Below are 19,631 nucleotides of genomic sequence, written 5' to 3'. Positions count from 1 at the left end.
GTAGTGATGAAGGCTTCTGGGAATTGCGGTCCAAGAACCACCTGGGTTACCTGAAGTTGGGAACCACTGATCTAGAGGGCTACTAGTTTTCCACCACTGTTTTGAGACAAATAACGTGATGGAGTTAATCCGAGGGCTTTTCCGATCCCTTTAACAAAAATTATGTTTCTAATGGGCTTTGGCTATCAGCTTAAAAAGAGGCTAATTAAATATCAAGAGACAGGAACCCCTGGGAAGTAGGCAGAGACCCACAGTCCTTTCTAACTTTTTGGCTGCCATAATAGCTAAGAGAAACAGAATAAAGTGTACTAATCAACATATACTGTAAAGTATATGCAAGTTGCAAAATTCTCTTTTCTGTGTGAGTGCTGCAGTACCGGGATTTCTCTGAAAATACAAAACCTTATACAAAAGCCAAGACACAACATGATTTTTAGTTCTGTTCTTAGCAAGCAGGACTTTAAAGGGCACAAGAATGGGAGGGCGCACAGGCTCACCACTTCACCACTTCCTTTGGAATGAACCTCCTGAATTCCCTGTTCGTCTGCTGCTGCTGCTGCTGCTCCTCTTATTCATCTAAACTTCATGAACTAATAAAACAATTTTGGAGCAGAGCTTTGTAAATACCCTGGACTGCCAGAAAAACAAACAAGTGGGTCCTAGATCAAGTCTGAACTATATCTGGAGGGAAAATGATGAAACTGAGGCTGTTCTACTTTGTGCACATCATGAGAAGTCAGGAATCTCTGGAAAAAGATGAAAATGCTAGTAAAGGTGGAAGGCAGGAGAAAAACAGGAAGACCAAATATGAGATGGAATGACTCCCTAAAGCAGGGGTCCCCAATCCCCGGACCGTGGACTGGTCCCAGTCTGTGACCTTGCCAGGACCAAGCCGTGGAGACAAATCTCCCTCCCGCACACGCAGGTGCATGCATGCCCTCCCACACACACACAGCCCCTCCCATGGCCCCTCCCATGCACACACAGCCCCTCCCATGGCCCTTCCCATGCACACACAGCCCCTCCCAGGGCCCCTCCCCTGCACACACAGACTCACACACAGCTTCTCCCATGTACACATGCTAAACCGGTCCATGGAGGCAAAAAGGTTGGGGACCACTGCCCTAAAGGAACAACAGGCTTAAGTTTGCAAGAGCTGAGCAGGGGTGCTGAGGACTGGACATTTTGGAGGTCACTCCTGGACATTTTGGAGGAGTCTCTAGGGCAGCCCCCCAAGATATACTTCAATTATTATTATTTTAAATGACCCATATCGTCTTCTAGTGTCTTGAGAGTTTGGGAAGCAATTTTGCTTTGTTTTAGGCCCCCATTGTACCTGCCCCCTATCCCCAAACTATAATTTTTAAAAATGGCCACTGGGCAGCATGAAGAGGTGTTTCAGGTTTTTTTAAAGCCTGTTTAATTGTAGATTTTGCAAGCGGGTAGAGTGCAGAGTTCCTGCAGCCTTCTATGATCCAAAGGGTGTGTGGGACCGTTCAGTCTCTGTAAGGTGCTCATCTTCGTTGTAAAAATATATTTAGCAGTAAGGAACAGTAGAGGCATTGCAAACGCCACCGGTTGAACTCAAAGAAGCCAGAATTATTCTGGGTTAAGTTTCCTTGTGTAGCCCCTACAGTTCTTAGCTCCTGCCTATATGACTGATTTATGCCAAATAGAATAACCATGTAAAAAAAGAAAAGTGATTATAAATTAATGTGTCTAGTTTATGCAGATCACAGAATCTGGAACAGGAGGGTTGGTGCAACATCAGAGACAGAAAACAAATATATCTGTTGTTTTGCATCACGAGAGACTGTTGTTTGTGTGTTTGTGCATACGAGTAAACACATACAGAGCATGTCACTCCTTTGCAAAAACTGTTCTGCATTTATCCTGAACCTGTAAATGGAGTGACTGTAAATCTGCTTAGTGTCAGTTGTCTGCAAAAGAGAAATGAAATACAGATGAACTGTTTTGACCTGAGCTTGAAAGATTGAGGTGCCTGTTTAAATCCTATACTTCAGAGGAACTGCTGATGCCTTTTGGAACAGCTTCCTCTGATTAATGCCTATTTGAGCACTATTTGAGTACTGGCAGAAGTGGATTGATAATAATAGGCAGAGACAAGGCAGTCGAAGGAAGGTATGGTAGCATGCACACCGTCTCTGCCTAGTGACCTATTCCATGTGGCAGCTTAGAAACAGAAAAACACTGGCCTGAAATCCATCAGAAGCTACCTTATTCTAACAACTGTTCTCTCATCTGGCCTCACATAGATGGTCCAGAGCTGGAAAATTACTAGATGCACTAATGGGTAATCAAGTCCAGTCCTCTGCCAAAGTAAGAAATCCACAGCAGCCCTGACAAATGACCCTCCGTTTCTATTGGAAATTGCTGGCTTAAAACCTCCAGCTTTGCAGTGGATAAAAAAATCCAGACAGGGGCCTATAGAGAAGACTATTATAATTACAAGTCTCCCTCAAATATACCACCCCTTATTGTACAGTTAGTTCACTTAAATTTACCTCATCTGACAATATAGTCTCAATGGATTCAGCCAGAGACTCTGGTGTTGAGAAAGAATAAAAAATGTTTCTATTTTACTCACAACTCTTTATAGATATCAAATTGACAAACACATTCACTTGTTATATAGTGTGAGATCTTAACTCATTAGCATCAATATTTGACGGCAAGAGGAGAAGGGGACGACAGAGGATGAGATGGCTGGACAGTGTCTGCGAAGCAACCAACATGAATTTGACACAACTCCGGGAGGCAGTGGAGGATAGGAGGGCCTGACGTGCTCTGGTCCATGGGGTCACGAAGAGTCGGACACGACTAAACGACTAAAATGAACGAATCATTATTTGACTAACTGGCTGGTTACATAAACATTTCACTCAGAGTCTAATTGCTGACTTCATAACTGTAACACTTCATAATGCATACAGAACACTGCAATTGCTAACTAATACAGAATCCTGACTGAGTAAAAGGCAGGAAAAGGAATCTGAGGTAGAGAGGGAACAATTGGCTATTAGTGTGTGATGGGCATTCAAACAAATGACCCTCCCATTTAAACCTTTCAAAGACATCATGTGAAAGTATAATGCCAACAGTTTCAAAAACCACCAATGAAACCTCACAAACCCTCAAATTCCATGGCTCCCAAGCAGCACGAGCAGGCAGTAGTGTAAGCGAGCCTCTGTGAGCTGCTGGCCAAGCCACTGCACTCTGCAGCTTCCTCAGGTCAGGGAAATAGTCACACAATGGAAGGCAAGCAGGGAGAGAGAAAACTTAGCACACACAGGTGGCTTCTGGATCAGGATTGGGGCAAACTCATTCCAAAATATCAGGGAACCCTCCACCCCACCAGCTGGTCACAAGTTACCTTGATTGCCCTTATCTCATAAGAGTTCTTGGTAGGATTCTGGCCCATATCGATTTTTTTAAAAAATCACAGAAGGCTATATTTTTTAAAAAAAAAAAGTCTTCCAAGACATTTTATTAAAGGTCCATGCGCCACTAAACATACAAATAATGAGAAAAGCAAAAAAAGCATGCATGTTTCTTATCCAGAACAGAACAGCATTTGATAAAGTGATGGCAATAGACACCTAGTCATCGAAATCACAGTTTTTCAGATTTAAAAAAATTGTAGGTCTGTGTTGCAATAGGATTTGGGTTCACCTATACATAAGGGAAACAACACAACACCTGGATACAAAATAATTCACCCATAGTAGAAAAGCGTTCAGCTATGGAAGGGATCTGGAATGAAGGGCAAAACACAAGGATAGCTTTTTCCTGCATCGCTCCCCTTAGTCTCAAGAGAAATAAGGAAAAGAGGAGTACAGACGGATTGTGCCCCAAGTGCTTCCAACGAGCCAGAGCAGTAGTTCCCTACTTTGATTTCCCAGATGTTCTAGGACTACGACTCCTAGCAATCCTGGCCAGCACAGCTAGTGGCAAAGGCTTCTGAGAGTTGTAGTCCAAGAACATCTGGGGACAACTTGACTGGAGACAGACAGTGAAATACTTTAGAAACAGAAGAAACTCAAGCGATTTCTGAACAGCTCTTGGGGTTTTGTGATACAGTCCATTTACAAAAGGAAAGAAATCCAAATTTTAAGCGGGAGGATGACTTAAAATCACTGCAATCAGAAAAAGGTCACATTCATTGGCATTCAATAGGTGCTGAACACTCACCTTGAAACAAAACAAAAAACTCTCCTTGTTTAAATTTTCAAAATGACTTTGAATTATCCAAAGCTTGAAAATGTTGCTTTTTTTGGACTACAGGTCCCAGAATCCACAGGAAGCAGCCAGCTATATTGTGTGGAAAAGGACAGAGGCAGGTCTGTGTTGCAATAGGATTGGAACACCATTAGTTCCAATTCTCATTGCTAGCCTTGGTTTCAGGTTGCATATGTCCTGGCACAAATCATGGTTCACTTGTTAACCAGACACTATAATGATGCTTTGAACTTGGCCAGTGGACTCTACCATGATTCTGGCATTCAATGCAAGGGTTGAATCGAAACCTGTGGGCAGAGGGTGCAGGCAAGCACCGCCCCTTCTGTCCTGACTGTTACATGTGGAGAGCTAAATCTGAAGAGCAGTCTATCCATGGGTAACTCCACATGATCAGGAGCCCTGGTTTTTCAGGGCTTCCGATGGTACGGAGAGCACCCACAGATACAGAATGCTCTTTTCAGGTTTAGCTCTCCGCATGGGAAGAGCTCAGACAGAGGGTGCCGCATTAGCCTGCTTCTGCTCTTGTGTGTGTGTGTGTGTGTGTGTGTGTGTGTGTGTGTGTGTGTGTGTGTGAGAGAGAGAGAGAGAGAGAGAGAGAGAGAGAGAGAGAGGGAGAGAGAGTGAGAGAGAGAGAGTGATGTACTGTCATGTCAGTTCTGACTTATGGCCACCCCAGTAGGGTTTCTGAGGTATGAGAGATATTGAAGGAATAGTTTTACCAGTTTCATCCTGAGGTGAATTTCCTGGAATGAGCAGGGATTTGAACCCAGGTCTCCTGAGTCCTTGTCCCACTACGCTGGCACACCGGTGACTATTTTGTCTAAACACACTGGTCTTAATATCAGGCTGGACATCTGATCTAATACAAGATGACACCATTGATGGGGAGTGTCAATCCTTTTGAAAATGATAATGATGATAATGATGATCAAGGAGAAGAAGAGTACATTCTTAAGGGAAGCCCATAAATTCTGACACTGTTTTTTAAAAGGTTCAGCACATAATTTTACTGTTACTACAATACATGAGTACAAAACAATGCTGTCTAGTTCTTCAGCATGATCCAACGTTCACTTGGGCTCTACGAAAACATGAGGGGTCAGTGGCCGGTTCTTCTCTACTCTAGGGAACACTCTCCAAGCATAATGGGGGATCCCCGTTATGTATGTGGAGCATTTCCATGATGCACAGAAAAGACATGGCTTGTACCTCCCCACTCAGAGCTCCACATAAACCTCAAGGCCCAAGGAATCCACACTAGAACCCATGGATCATTCCACTTGTGCTTCAAGACCATAGCCTGTGAAGGTTAAAAGCCTTTGATGAATATTTTTAATGGTTTTTCATTTTTTTAAAGTTTTTCATTGTTTTTTAAATAATTGTCAGTCATTTTACAGACAAGCCGTTAACCTCAACAGCATTCCTGGCGTTAAGATTTCAGTGCTTTGAAGAAGACACTTGCATATCATGATACTTGTAATCTTTCATCCTACACATGAACAGATGGGAAATAAGGCGTTAAGGGTTAGGGTAGGATGAATCAATGCTCTGCTACCAGAAAGGCTGGGATCACAGTACAAATCCATTACAAAATTAAAACACTGTCAGTTTTGCATATCTGTTTGTAAAGATTTTTGAGGTAATATTGATATTCTGAAGGGGGGGGGAAACAAGCCCTCTTGCGTTAACTTCTGGGTTGCTGTTTTTATTGCTGAATGTCCCACTAAGCACTGGAGGAGACCCAGCCTGCCAGTCAAAAATCTCTTAGGCTGAGCTCCATTAAAACCAACACCATTTTAATAAATCCCCTTTTTTTTCAATGGGGCTTGTACAAGGCAGGTTCCAGATGAATTCTGCCTTTCTTGGACTTGACATAGCACACCCCAGATATTTCAAAATCCACGAAGAAATATACTTTCATTGTTGCCACTCCTAAATCCTACAGACTTTACACAATGTTCCAAAGCTAATGCAAAATAGCCACTACAAAAACCATGATATCAATCCGAATGAAAACCAAGCCACACAATCAGTTCCCATCTTAGACACAATAGAGAATAAAAAACCATTATTATAGGCAAAGACTTTTTATATATATAACTTCTGTTTTCCTTGATTCCACTTCATGAATTGAAAAAAAATTAAAAATCAAAAATTTCACCACAATCACAGCCGGGATTCCTAATTTCTAGATGAAAACATAATGTTAAATCCTTAACGTTCATAATAAATATTTGCAGTTCCCTTTTCCCCTCCATCTTTGTCCACAGATCACAGGGTAAAGTGCAGTAAGAAGCACCTTGGAAGCCAACTGGTTCGGCTTCGAATCTTCTCAGATACGTAGCTGGTAACCGACTTCATTCAGTGTAGAGAGTTCGCTCACTTTCTTGTCCAGCGCAGCCGGCCTGGAGTCAAAATGGGGTGAGGGAAACAAAGGTTAAAGGTCAAGATCAATCCATAGGAATCCTCAAAAGCAAAACCACATGCTAAAAATATGTCTGTATGATTAATTCTCCTCTAGCTGGTAAATGCTGAATCAGTGCTATTAATATTCTAGACGATTCTGAAATAGCCAAACTATATGATCAAAACACCAAGGTTGCAAGCCAAGCCACATGATCTAAACCCCTCAGGAGGTCTAAACTCCTAAGGCCAGATGTGTAGGAGCTGGGAAAGGGAGAGACAGATATACAAAGCATTAGATTAAACCCACAATAAACCACTTGACCACAAGCTGAGGGGTTTAGTTCAGTTTGGGGTATCATTGTTGCAACCTAGGGGTATCATTGTTGCAACCTCCTCTCTTTTCACACACATTGCTACCGGTATTTGCGGATTTTCCCAAAAGTAATATTTTCTGGGGAGACAAAAGACTGCAAATGGCTTTTCACCTGCATTTATATGACAGGCCTACCAAAAAAATCCTTATTCCCCAACAGACCCAGCAAACACTTGGAAGATATACCTCGGCTAGTAGATGACTGCCATATGGCCGAAAACCAAGCACAGAATTCTAGCTCCAGTCCTCTGAAGATGCCGGCCACAGAGACTGGTGAAACGTTAGGAAGAACATGGCCAAAGAGCCAAAAAAACCCACAACAACCATTTTTATGAAATTTGACAGCAGCATGGGGGCCACATGGCCAAGGGGTTAGAGCTAAACAGGGTAATTTGCATTATTACTGTTATGATTGCTGCTGTTGTCTGTTATTTTTATTATTATCAAAGCAACGGACATGTGCAATAAAGGTTGCTATACAAGAGTTTGTTGTTAACAAAAATTGAGTTTAACTGTAAAGAAATGCATCTTCAATGACAAAAGCCCCCTTGCACCCTCTAGTGGCCAGAAATATATTTTTAAATTAACACTTCTTCTTCGTGGCCTCTGTGAATACACACATATGGGTTTAGTCTGCGCCTGCGCTGACATTCTCGGAGCATTCTAGAGCTAAAAGTAACAATTTTATGGTGTGATCCCCCATGAGGCACAAGCTCCTCCCACCCAAGATTCCCCTCAGTTCCTTTTTTCCGCCGTGCTGTAAAGTTCTACAGAGCATAGAGCTATTTCCACAGGGGTTTCCCCCCTTATCTTATTGATCAATTCCCTCTAAATTGGATTCTTTCCCTTCTCAATTATCTAATCTACGATCCCCCCGTGAGTTGTTTTCTTTTCACTTGCCAGCTATTTGGCTTACCCCTCCCCCCCCCCGCACACACACACGCTTCAACTGTTTGCTTCTTTCTCCTTTCCCGCCTTTTTCGGCCTACTCATTTTGACTCTCAGGCACATTAATGATTTTCTGCCTGAGTAAGCTACATCTTACCCAGATAGGTGCAGGCCGCAGTAGGGGACCCGACAATGCCAAGGAGTCCTTAAAATCTAAGTCTACATCAACAGAGGAATCCTCGCCGGAGGCTAGCAAATTTGCCTCTGAGGAGACGACGTGCCAGCTCTACCTGCACAGACTCTGGGATCGCCTGATAGCCTCTGCTCCAACTGGCCATTCAGTGACTGCGCTACCGTCCAGTCCGGCCATGGCCCTTTTAGCCCTACATGAGGGCGGGCATTTGACGTTCCTGAGTTGGAGCTTAAGTCTCTCTATCTCATGAGGAGAAGAGAGTGAAAAGGAGGCATGTCTCACCACACCCTCTCTATGAGCAACCATGAGAGAGACTGGTGATGGATGATTGTTTCAAGGGGCTTGTTCAAGGGACCCTGCAGGAGTTAGGGCTCTGTTGCCCTGTCCCTAGGAGAAGAAGGGCCTCCTGTTGCCCCGGTCACCTTCCCTGACTGTCAGTGATTCCTCCTGACATGGGAAGCGCCTCTGTGTGTGAGTGCCGCACACCAACCCTCCTTCGCGCGCCTGCTCATGTAGCTGCGACTTCTGGAGGGAGCTGCACACCGAGGCTGTAGATGTGCCAGCAACATATGGTAAGGCTTGGGTTTTCCCTTTGGGGATGCAATGGGCCCCTTCAGCTCCTGCGGCTAGCCCTGCATGTCAGTGCTTTGCCTGTCTGGGGTAACGCCCTTGGGTGTTTGGTGTATTGGGCCTGATTTATCAGAGGCCTTGTTCACGTGGCTGCTATTTCCAAAACCAGGTGCTGAGGCGAAAGCTTTCTGGCAGCACTTGACAGCCCTAGTTTGCCTCTGAAAGGGGGGGCTGCAACAACTCCCACCACTACCCCTGCTAGTCGGTGATATTCCTGCCTGGGGCAGCACCTGCAGGTGGCTGTTAATTTGGCACAAAACAGCCCTCTGTATCAATGGGCTCGCTCACAAAGTAGCCTGCGGCCCTGTCTCAGCTGCCAGTGCCCGCATAGGCTCATAAGGAAAGGACTCACAAGAGTCCACCCGAGAACCCTGCCGCTGTCAGGTAAGTCTGGATAATTTTCCTCAGGTAGGTCCTGTCACACTGACAAGGTTGCGTAGGACCAGTCCCTTTTGTTTGGGATAGGAGCTATGAGCTCTCGGCCACCATCACCATCCCGCTCTACCTGGCATCATTCTGAGCCATGGGCTATGGAGTGCTTTATGCCTCCACATGCACTTTACAGATGTAGTGCTCCCTCGAACTCGCCTCCGTCATCATAATGTTTGGAGCCTTGATAAAACCTGCTGTTAACCCATTCAGGTTTGAGACTCACATGAGTCGCTGGGGGGTGGAAGAGTTTCCAACCAATCTTCCTACACCCCTCTCAGTTGTCACAGATGGTCACACTCCTTTACTGTCAACAGATGAGTTCTTTGGTCAGCGTTGTTATTTGTTTTTGGTCGCCGTGTAGCCACGTACTCCTCTGCCATGAGGGCTTATCACCACTTATGGAGTTTGGTTCTGCCCACCCTGCAGGTAGCTCATGTGCACGCTTACACTTCAGGCCTTCCGCATCACTGGGAGGCACTGTTGCAGGTGCATCACAAACACACTGCTGCTCGATACGCCTGAAAACCAGTGTCTAAGCAACTGACAGGTTAGGGCCTGCCATTTGTTGGTGTATGGCTTTTTAGCCAGAAAAAGATTGTTATTCTTGATAACCTGTTCAGGATCTAGAAGGTGACACATTCATTGTGCTGTAACATCTGCAAGAGCCTGAAGATGTTCCCATCAGCCTATGGCGTTCCGGGAACGTTAAACGCCTCAACCCCAAAGTTACCAGCCGCCACCCCTAGACATGTGGGGAGGCAGTGCCTTGACCGGCAGAACTGCTGGTAGGACTGCAAACTGAGCAGGCTCTTTACTTCTCTGTTGTTAACCAGTCAGTCCGTTTGACTTCTTTCTATCGTAGCTACCAGCTTTGCCACTATCTTCGATGTACATTGAACCCATTAGGATCGACCTCAACATGGAAAAGATTTTTGTTCTTTTTCTCTACCATATAACACTTTGGCAGGAAAAGATGCTTTCCAAATTCCAATCCATCTCGTGTCAAGGCCCATTATGATCGAGCACGACCGGTCCTGGCTTCAAATCTGCCAATTCTGGACATAAGCTCGGATCTCACTCCTTGAACTAATCTCCCTCCAATATGATGCGATCCATTATCATCCTCTGTCACCTTCAGTGTGCTTCTTTTCATTCGCGCAGCTCACTTCTCAGTTCACCGCATCCCGTCTATTGGGAATGGAGGAACCGCCTTTTCCAGACCCAGCCATCACTTAGCTGAGCACTTACACTAACTATGCTGAAGCTAATAAAGGATGCTTGCACCAAGCCACTTCCTATTAAAGATCTAGGAAGAATGTATTACAGGTACAAGGTACGAGGAAATGACATAGAAATTTTGGGATGACTCCAGTCCCATTTCTATCATCGTAGAACAAATTTATCCAAAACGAGAAATGATTTCCCTGAACCCTACTAATAAGAATACGGAAACATTGATGTCTTTGGCAGGGAGACTTATTCCCTTCATTCACTTCTGCTCCATGTGGCCAACTATCAATCACAATAGGCGCCTACCTGGAGCAATTTTGGTCTCAAATTCTACCTCTCTTGAAATCCATTAAAACAGAGCTTAGAAATTCTTGCTCTGAGACCACGACTCTAGCAAAGCAACACAGGATTGCTGCTTGACATGCAAAGGGCTTCAACTACTGTCACATCCTTAGTATCTATAGAAGGCTCACCTAGTCACGAACCACTGGCTCATCAAGGACACATAGGACAGAATTGAATGTCTTCCATTACATGGTACCAGTCTCTTCAGTCTTAGACCGGTGACACTAGAAATATTATTATTATTTACACAGAATAGGAAAACAGCTAAATTATATATGGGCCGACAGCCCTTTCATCCCTCTTTCAGTTCTACCCATAGTCCTTTCAACCATATCTGGAGTTTCAGCCTCCCAGACATTTCGGTTCATACAAGAATGTCACCACATCTCTCAAGGTTACGTTATATAATTGTCTTTGTTCCCCTTTGAGTAACGTTAGACTCACTCTTTTTGTCTATATCCTCCAGGAAGAGACCTCTGCCTCCTGGGCAAACATGTCATAATCCAAGTTCCTACATCTGGCTTATGCATGGCTTCTACTTCTATGCTATTATATACATAGAAAGGACGGAGGCATCCGTCCCATCCTTGGTCTCAGAAATCTTTTCATGTGTATTCTACCGCAAGTTTCAGATTCCAGCCTCAACACTATTATCTAATCAGTAATTCCTAAGGTTTCACTGCCATTCAATTTTTCAACATTTGCAAGGTCTTTCAGATGGTACAGGATATCAGTTTGATAATAACCTTCCCCTGCGAGATATGGACATCTACCTGTACTGGTACTATAGCGTATGTTTTTCTTTAAAAAAATAATAATAATAATAATAATTATTACTAGCAATCATCTCCCCAAATTCATGGCCTCCACGGCTTCAGTGCTAAAGCAATCCAGACTCAGCCTCCAACCACTCCAATAGTGGTATCTTTTCCTTTTGACCAACTGCAGGATCCCTAATCCAAGTAACTGCAAGTTCGGTTCTATCACCATTGGAAAGTATCGACCTTCAATGGATTCACTGGGGTCCGTACGCCGACTACAGGTTTTATTGCTCCTGTGCAGGTGCGGACGGAAACACTGTTGGGGACATATTCATATGGCAGTGGACAGGGAATTTGCCATAACTCTTCCCTCCGATACATTTCATTCTACGGAGAATCTTCCATCACCATCATTCCTAATCAAATGCGATCCAAATACCTCCTTGAGGTACTTGGTCCTAGTTCGCCTGTCTCAGATCGATATAGACAGACACATGTCAGTTCCCTCTGGTTCCTCACCTCCTAACTTCCATGAACTAGGCAACCTGGGAAATACTCCCACTTTGGCATCAGTGCTCGATCGAGCTCAAAAACCATGAACTCGATGTCGATGTGTAAATAAATAAATCTTTATTAAATATACTGAAACAAAGAACTACCTTACCAACTTTCTTAGAAACTGTTGCCTACTTGGCTTTCTGTTTATGCTTTAAAATGTTATAATCTGCTATTGTTGCACATTAACCAGATTATTCTGGTAGGTAGGACTTTTGTCTCACTCTAGGGTGAAACATCTTTTCACAGGACTCAGTACCATCCATCCTCCATGTAAACACATTGTTCCTCAATGGTCTATAGATTTCTAAATTCACTCATGTGCCCGCCATTCGAGCCCATTTTCTCTTCAAATGCCAAATTACTTACTTTGAACAGCCTTCCTAGTGGCTGTCATATCTGCCAAGGGAACGCGCGAAATAGCTGGATTGTGATTTGATCCACCTGTTATTCAATTTTCCTGATAAAGTGACTTCCTACTTTAATGTCTCATTCCTGACGTATTCGACTAATTTTCATGTTTATCTATGCTTCATCTTACCATCATTCTTCAGATCACCATCATCTCCTTTAAAGCACATGCTCCACAATATTTATGTAAGATGCTCACCAGCATTTTCTCTGGACACTACCAGAGCTTCTAAACAGATGACAAGCTCTTTTGATGCTTTCATTCTTTTCATTTCAAAAGTCTAGTTTCTTCCTATCCATCTCTAGATCGATGGTCCAGGCTGTATCTATGGCTTGCCAGCAGTCAGACGAGTCACCGTCTAATTAGCTTTAGCCTCGCTCCACGGAGTGCTGTCTACCTCGGCTGCATTCAGAGTACAATCGAGACTCTCGACATCTACCGTGCACCAATATGATCCATGCCATCTACCTTTGCAGAGCAATACTGGCTACACGTAGGTACATGCAATACCACTAGATTTGGCAGAAATGTGATGCCATCCTTCCTACCGTGACGTCCCACCTGCCAATAAGTAAGCTTGCCAGTCACCCATATGTGTGTATTCACAGAGGCCACGAAGAAGAAAGAAAGGTTACTTACCTGTAACCATGGTTCTTCGAGTGGACCTCTGTGAATTCACACTACCCACCCATCCTCCCCTCTGTCGTCACGGGTATCTTATTGTTGTATAACTCTCATGCCCGGCAGACAAATTGCAGGAACTGAGGGGAATCTTGGGTGGGAGGAGCTTGTGCCTCATGGGGGATCACACCATAAAATTGTTACTTTTAGCTCTAGAATGCTCCGAGAATGTCAGCGCAGGCGCAGACTAAACCCATATGTGTGAATTCACAGAGGTCCACTCGAAGAACCATGGTTACAGGTAAGTAACCTTTCTTTTTTAAATGGAGTATAGGAAGCTCAAGGATTGTTTGGGTCCTTCAGAACAGAGTTAATTGCCCCTGTGCCACCTTGAGGGTGTGAAAGAGCTTTCTCAGCATATAGGGCAAACATATTTTATATATGAATTGCACATATATATCCATGCATGGACTCACACACATGTATTGCTCCTCCCGTCCTAAAGATGCTTTATTTAAAAGTAGCATCTGATTTAACAAGTGCCCTGTGCTGGATTGAGGGGGGCGGAACTCAGAAATTAGCTTCACAATTATATGCATGTCTCAATTAAAAAAAAAAAGTACAATTGAGTTCAATGAGACTTGCTTCCAAGAAAATGCTTTTATATATAGTGATACTTTTTAAATAGGTACTGATCAGATTAATGTTGGCAATTTTTCAAGTTAATGTGAGCTGTTGCCCAATGCTTAAGTAAACAAACCATGACCAGTTCCCCTGGCCACTTGGGATCTCCTGTACTACTAAAACCTGATAAAAATGTGTTGATGCTTTCCCAGCCAGATTGCAATTAGAGAAAACAACCACCATATATTCCATATTGCCTCTGCACAAACCCAATCAAAACAGGAACACTCTTTGCTCTTAAACTAAAAAAAAAAACCAAGGATTTTCAAAACTTCACTTGGTATCAAATGTGAAGATAATCGATTTTGTTAAGTGACATTTTCCAAACAGCTACAGCTGCAGGCTGCTGTTACTTCCAGTTCTTGAGACTGAAAATAGAAGACGATTGCCTTGTTTCATAACCATGAAATCAGGGAGTCAAACTAGTACATGAACTAAAAGCCAAACAATCGCAGCCGACCTGTGCACAAGAAGCTTTCTGTATGCTCTCCATCAACTTTCCCAGCTTCTAACGTAATTGGTGTTGCAGGCACTGAAACGCAGACAATTTTGGTTGCCATACTGAAAAGCCTCCCTCTGGCTTTGGCAATGAATGAAATATTATTAATGAAATAACATGGAATAACAATACAATAATAAACAAAAACTGCCTTGCTCATATGTCACTAGCTCTATGCAGATGGTTGCATTCAGGGTGCCCTGAACATAACCTGCAGGATCCCATACTTCAGAGACAATCTCTACATTGTGAAGTGTTCAGATGATCTTGCCCGATGCAATGAAAGAGCACGAGGGAACAATCAAGCTGTATTTATCCCCTGCCTCCAACACACTTAGCAGCCAAGCACCCTACTGTTCACGTTTTCAGAATCTGTCAGAAGGGTCTCTGTGTGCACTCTAATACATATCCATGGAGGGCAGGACCTTCAACCAGTTGGGCTCCCACCACCCCTACCCCGTTGGGGAAAAACTCACTATGGATGTATATGAGAATACCCAGACATATCAGAGTTTGGCTCGTGGGCTAGAAAGGGCTGGGTTAACATTTGCAGCACCGCAACAACCTAATGACCGAAATCCTGTCCGGTAGATTCTTCTTGCGCAACAAAAATGTGTGCTCATTGTCAGTGACAGCTTGCTACTGATTAAAGACTTCCTTTTTCAACTTCATATTCACATGACTTCATCTCACTCTGTGCCAGCCATGCACACCATGAAACTGAAAAAGGGAGTTTTTAATCTGCAGCAATCTGCTGCTAACCACAGAGCTCTTCCCACTGTGTAGGCAGTACTGTGCAAGAAGATTTTGGCTAACATATTCCCCAAACATATGGAGTATCATCCAAAACTGTTCATCTTCAGTGATGTCACACCTACTTGGTGTGACTATGTGTCACACCCAAGGAGAAGGTATACAAGCACTGGATCAAGTAGAAAGGCTAAACTGATTAAACTGCCCACCTGCCTTTTCTTCAACATGCTGACAAAAGAGAGCTGATGTCCCCACCTTGATTAGTGCCCCCAAAGTATTTTAGAAGGACCCAAGGAATCAATCATCCAGCAGAGAAGTGAAGTTCCATGTTTCAGCCCCTACTTGGCAACTAAAGTATTCCAGATTCTGCACCTCACGTCTCCTGTTAAAGCAGGGGTGGTAAATTACAGGCTTGGGATCACACAGCCCCCATTGATTTTTCCATACATTCCTGGCACCACCAAAGCACCTCCTTCATACGTCCAGAATGAATTTTCTGCTCTTGATTTCAGAAGCAGCAGTTCTGCACTCAAAGGCCCAGCCTCTCCAGCTCCAAAACAAACAAACATAAACCCAAAGTGGGTATCCCCTCATTTTCTGACTCCATAGTGGTCCAGCCAGAATATGGCCTGGGGACAGAACATTCTGGATCATCAGAACTTGCCCACCTTTGAGTTAAGACTAGGAAAGACCTCTGCCAGGAGTCTTTGAGACTGCTGCCACCGCCAGGGAAGATCATTCTGGAAACAATGACCCAACTGGTAGACTTGACACAATGCTGCCCTTGCATTTGTTATACATACACACACTCCTACAAACCTAAACATTTGAAAGGAGTTCCAGAGAGAAGTAAAAGATAAAATGAATTTGGGCCCTGAGAGGGGTTTACATAACCTGCTGACAAAAAAAGCAGCGACTTAGAACAGCTTGTCACTAAGAAGCTGAAGCTTCCCTCAGAGCAAACGACAAACTGCTTATTCAGCCTTCACCTGCCAAATTATGCAGCTTGGGGAAGAGGGCAGGGAAAATGCTGAGTGAGGGCCTGCCACTTGATCTGCATTAATTAGCTTGCCAAAATAAAAAATTCATGAATGATGAGGGGAAGCAATCTTTGCAGATTTGAGTTTGGTGTGTATGTGTGTGTGTGGGGGTGAAACAAAGAAGTCAAAGCCACAACTTTCCAAGGAATTTTGCTAAACTGATCCCACAGAATTTAAAGGATATGGAAAACAAATTAGTCTTCAGAAATTCAAGGGTTATAAAACCATGTTGCCTCCCCCCCCGCATGAAAATGGCCAGCAGTCTTGATAAGACAACTTTTAAATTTATTTGTTTCTTCATTCATTAATCACAGTTTAAGACTACCAAACATTTTTGGGTGATATAAAATAAATCAACAATATAAAAAAGGAACAATGAAACAAGCAACTGACAACTGCACCTAATAAAATATAGATAAAACCAGGAGCAAATTAAATTGGGTTAAATTGAATTGACCTCCTCTACTAGAGCAGATGCATTGGCCAGAATCCTCTTCGCTGGTTACATCAGCGTAAGCACAACGGTGTAACCGGCAAAGGTGAATTGCTAAAGCCATTGTTTGTATCCCTTGTCACACAGCAGGGGCATGAGTTGATGCACAACAAGGGATACATACATCCACTTGTTACCTAGCAGCACTTCATCACTGCTAACTTAAAAAGGGACCTGTTCTACACCCAAATATAGCTGGACGTCTCAGTGGTTTAGGAGCCAGTGGTTGAGAATTAGATTCCCCACTGCGTCTCCTGTGAGTACATCCAGCCCGTGTGGCCTTAGGCAAGCTGCTCAGTCGCAGGGTGTCCCCAGAAAAAGAAAATGATAAATCACTTCTGAATACTCTATAGCAGGGAAATCCTGAAAATGGACACCATACATCAGAACTGATCTGATTCTGCTCATGATTATTCAGCTGGCTGGATAACTTAGTGGTTTAGGTATCTGGCTGCAGAGCCAAATTGTTTGGAGTTTAATTCCCCACTGTATATCCCTGGAGAAGAGCCACCCTATGTAGCCTTGGGCAAGCTGCAGTGTTTCAGGACACACCTACAGGAAGGGAACAGTCAAACTTTTCTAAGTATCCCCTACCTAGGGGACCACTCCCAAAAACAGAGCAGTGGATGTTTGATCAATTGCAATACAGCAATTCTTTTGCTCCTAAGACTTATTCTACTTCCTGAAAATGACTTAAATCTTTAAACAGAATTCATATTAATGCTGAAAAGATAAAACTAAGCATTCTCTTCTAGAGAGTCAGCCATCAAAACCATTCAGTGAACATCCTACAAAAATGCTATGGATTTAAACGGCATTTAAGCATTTGCAGCTCATAAAAATAGGACTGGCTGGATAGCTCCATAAACTGGAGCACCAGAAGTCAGGAATTTAATTCTCCAGTGTGCCTTGTAGGAGGAACAGCCAGCCTGTGTAACGTTGAGTAAACTACAAAGTCTCAAAGAGCTCTCAAAGGAAGGGACTGGTAAACCATTTCTGAGTACTTTCTACCTAGAAAACCCTGGAAAGGGCTGTTCAATCAGAATTGACTTGATGGCATGGAATTACAGTGGTACCTCGGTTTACGAATGCCTCGGTTAACATAATTTTCATTTTACAAAGGAACTCCATTGAAAATAATGCCTCAGTATATGTTTTTTTTCCACAGGACGAAGGAAGTTTCCCCAGGATGCATTGTGCCTGGTGGTTTGTAGCACCGCCCCCATTCCTATGGCAATCCACATTTTGGTTTATGAATTTTTCAAATTACGTAACGTCCCGGAGAGTGCATTAAATTCATAAACCAAGGTACTACTGTATTATTATCATGAAGGACAGAGGGCAAAAGAGTTATCTTCGTCAAATGGATTCCTCCCACCACCCAGACATTTGTGTCATCCTAGCAACTGTGGAAACGGCCACCAAAACACAAAGATTAAAATATCCTCTAAGGAAGGTGTGATGAGGCAGGGAGGGGTTTGCATGGAAATGTGCAACCTGCTACCAACTATAATTATCCAAACACTACATAAGGGCAGGAACCCCGACCAAGAGACCATCCCAAGAAAGTGGTGATGCAGCTATAGTATGAATACATCGCACAGAAAATAGAAACTTGTAGTTAATTCAGCAGCTGCTATGAATACTTTAGTAAGTATATTTAGTAACGGAAGGCAGTGAAATCTTTAGCTCTTGAGAGAAAACACTGAGAGCCCCTTTTAAGAGAGCTCCCTGTGAAAATATCCCTCTTCAAATATAATTATTTTGTCTTGTAGATAACGTTATATTTCATCATGGTTGTTTTCTTGCTATAATTCAGGGCTGGGGATTCAAGTCACAGGACTCGCTATCAAATCAGACAAGGCACACCAATGACTTGACTCAGATCTGACTTTTTTTTCAGTGACACAGACTCAACTCCTGACTCAGAACCAGCACATCCACCCCTCCCTTTTTTTTCTGGGGGAAAAATATGTTCAAGTAGAGACTCGAACTTGGGACCTGAGGCTCAGGATTTGGTACCAAAGACTTGGTCTTGGACTTGGGGCTCAGGCCCAAAAACCTGCCAACAACCCTGCTATAGTTTAAGTATTTTCACACAAAGCTGTGGGTGGTAAAAGTCTGGTGAATCTTAGACGGAAAAGCCAAGTATTTGAATTGGGTTTCACATGTTTTAAAACCATTTTTAAAGGTGAGTGTACAATGTCACATGGAAATGCAGATTGCGTTGACAGGGAATTATGTTATTTTGATTTTAAAAATCAGGTATTTTATTCTTCCACCAGAGGGATGTTTACTTTTAACCCAGATGTCAAATTGATTCATCTTGAATCATTTTGGCATGTGTGAATGCTTCTCTCAGTGTAAATTGCGTCTGTGGCATTTGCCACTCACTGGTGTGCCTTTCATGCTCCCTCTCCTCTATGCCTCCTCTTTGTGTGTGTGTGTGTGTGTGTGTGTCTGTGTGTCTGTGTCCCTCCTTCACAAGTCCTTCACAGAATGACAGCCATGACAAAAAGTAAGGAAAGGGAAAGGGGTGGGGGTATAATTCATCAAAACGAGAAGACACTGAAGTGATCTGAAGTGCTGTATGAGGAGAAGCAATGTCTCCCATGTGAATGAATGGATCATTCATGTGCAAGATAGGATAGATTGCACCAAAGACAAGAGCCTTTTAAAATACGATCCAGTTCAAATTCCCCTGTCTATTCACGCCCCGAGAAAGAGACTGACTCCAAATCAGCCAGTGTGTTTTGTGGCTCAGTGGGGAACTGAACATAGACCTCCCAAGACTCAGACTAGCACCATACTAACAGTCTCCGTAAGTAGCATTTTTGATACCTCGAGCAAGGAGCACCATCTATCACCTACTCTACCCTGGGGCATGGCTGTGCCCCTCTACTCCATGCCAAGAAAAAGGAGAAGCAGGATGTGCTGCTTTCCCAATGTTAAAGAGAAAAATGTATACTTTCAAAACAAGGAAAATTAAACAGAGCTAGGAGGCATTACCATTTATCTTCCTAACACGATGAAGTAGGCTGACTTCTAGATTTTAG

At 43.4% G+C, this 19,631-nt stretch overlaps 1 protein-coding gene across 1 annotated transcript in view; it reads right to left on the bottom strand.

Annotated features, from left to right (window-relative positions):
• Positions 1-5,763: 5,763 nt before the first annotated feature.
• The window catches only part of VASH2 (vasohibin 2), a 47,922-nt gene continuing 34,054 nt past the window's right edge, over positions 5,764-19,631 (bottom strand). Inside the window, exon 8 of the mRNA XM_020794644.3 lies at positions 5,764-6,665. Coding sequence (XP_020650303.1) covers positions 6,593-6,665 — 73 coding nt within the window. The 3' untranslated portion in view covers positions 5,764-6,592. The remainder of the gene's footprint in view (positions 6,666-19,631) is intronic.

Source organism: Pogona vitticeps, chromosome 1, assembly GCF_051106095.1.
Source record: "Pogona vitticeps strain Pit_001003342236 chromosome 1, PviZW2.1, whole genome shotgun sequence".
Taxonomy (NCBI): domain Eukaryota; kingdom Metazoa; phylum Chordata; class Lepidosauria; order Squamata; family Agamidae; genus Pogona; species Pogona vitticeps.
The sequence above is the reverse complement of the archived record's forward strand: the minus strand, read 5'-3'. Positions and strand labels throughout refer to the sequence as shown.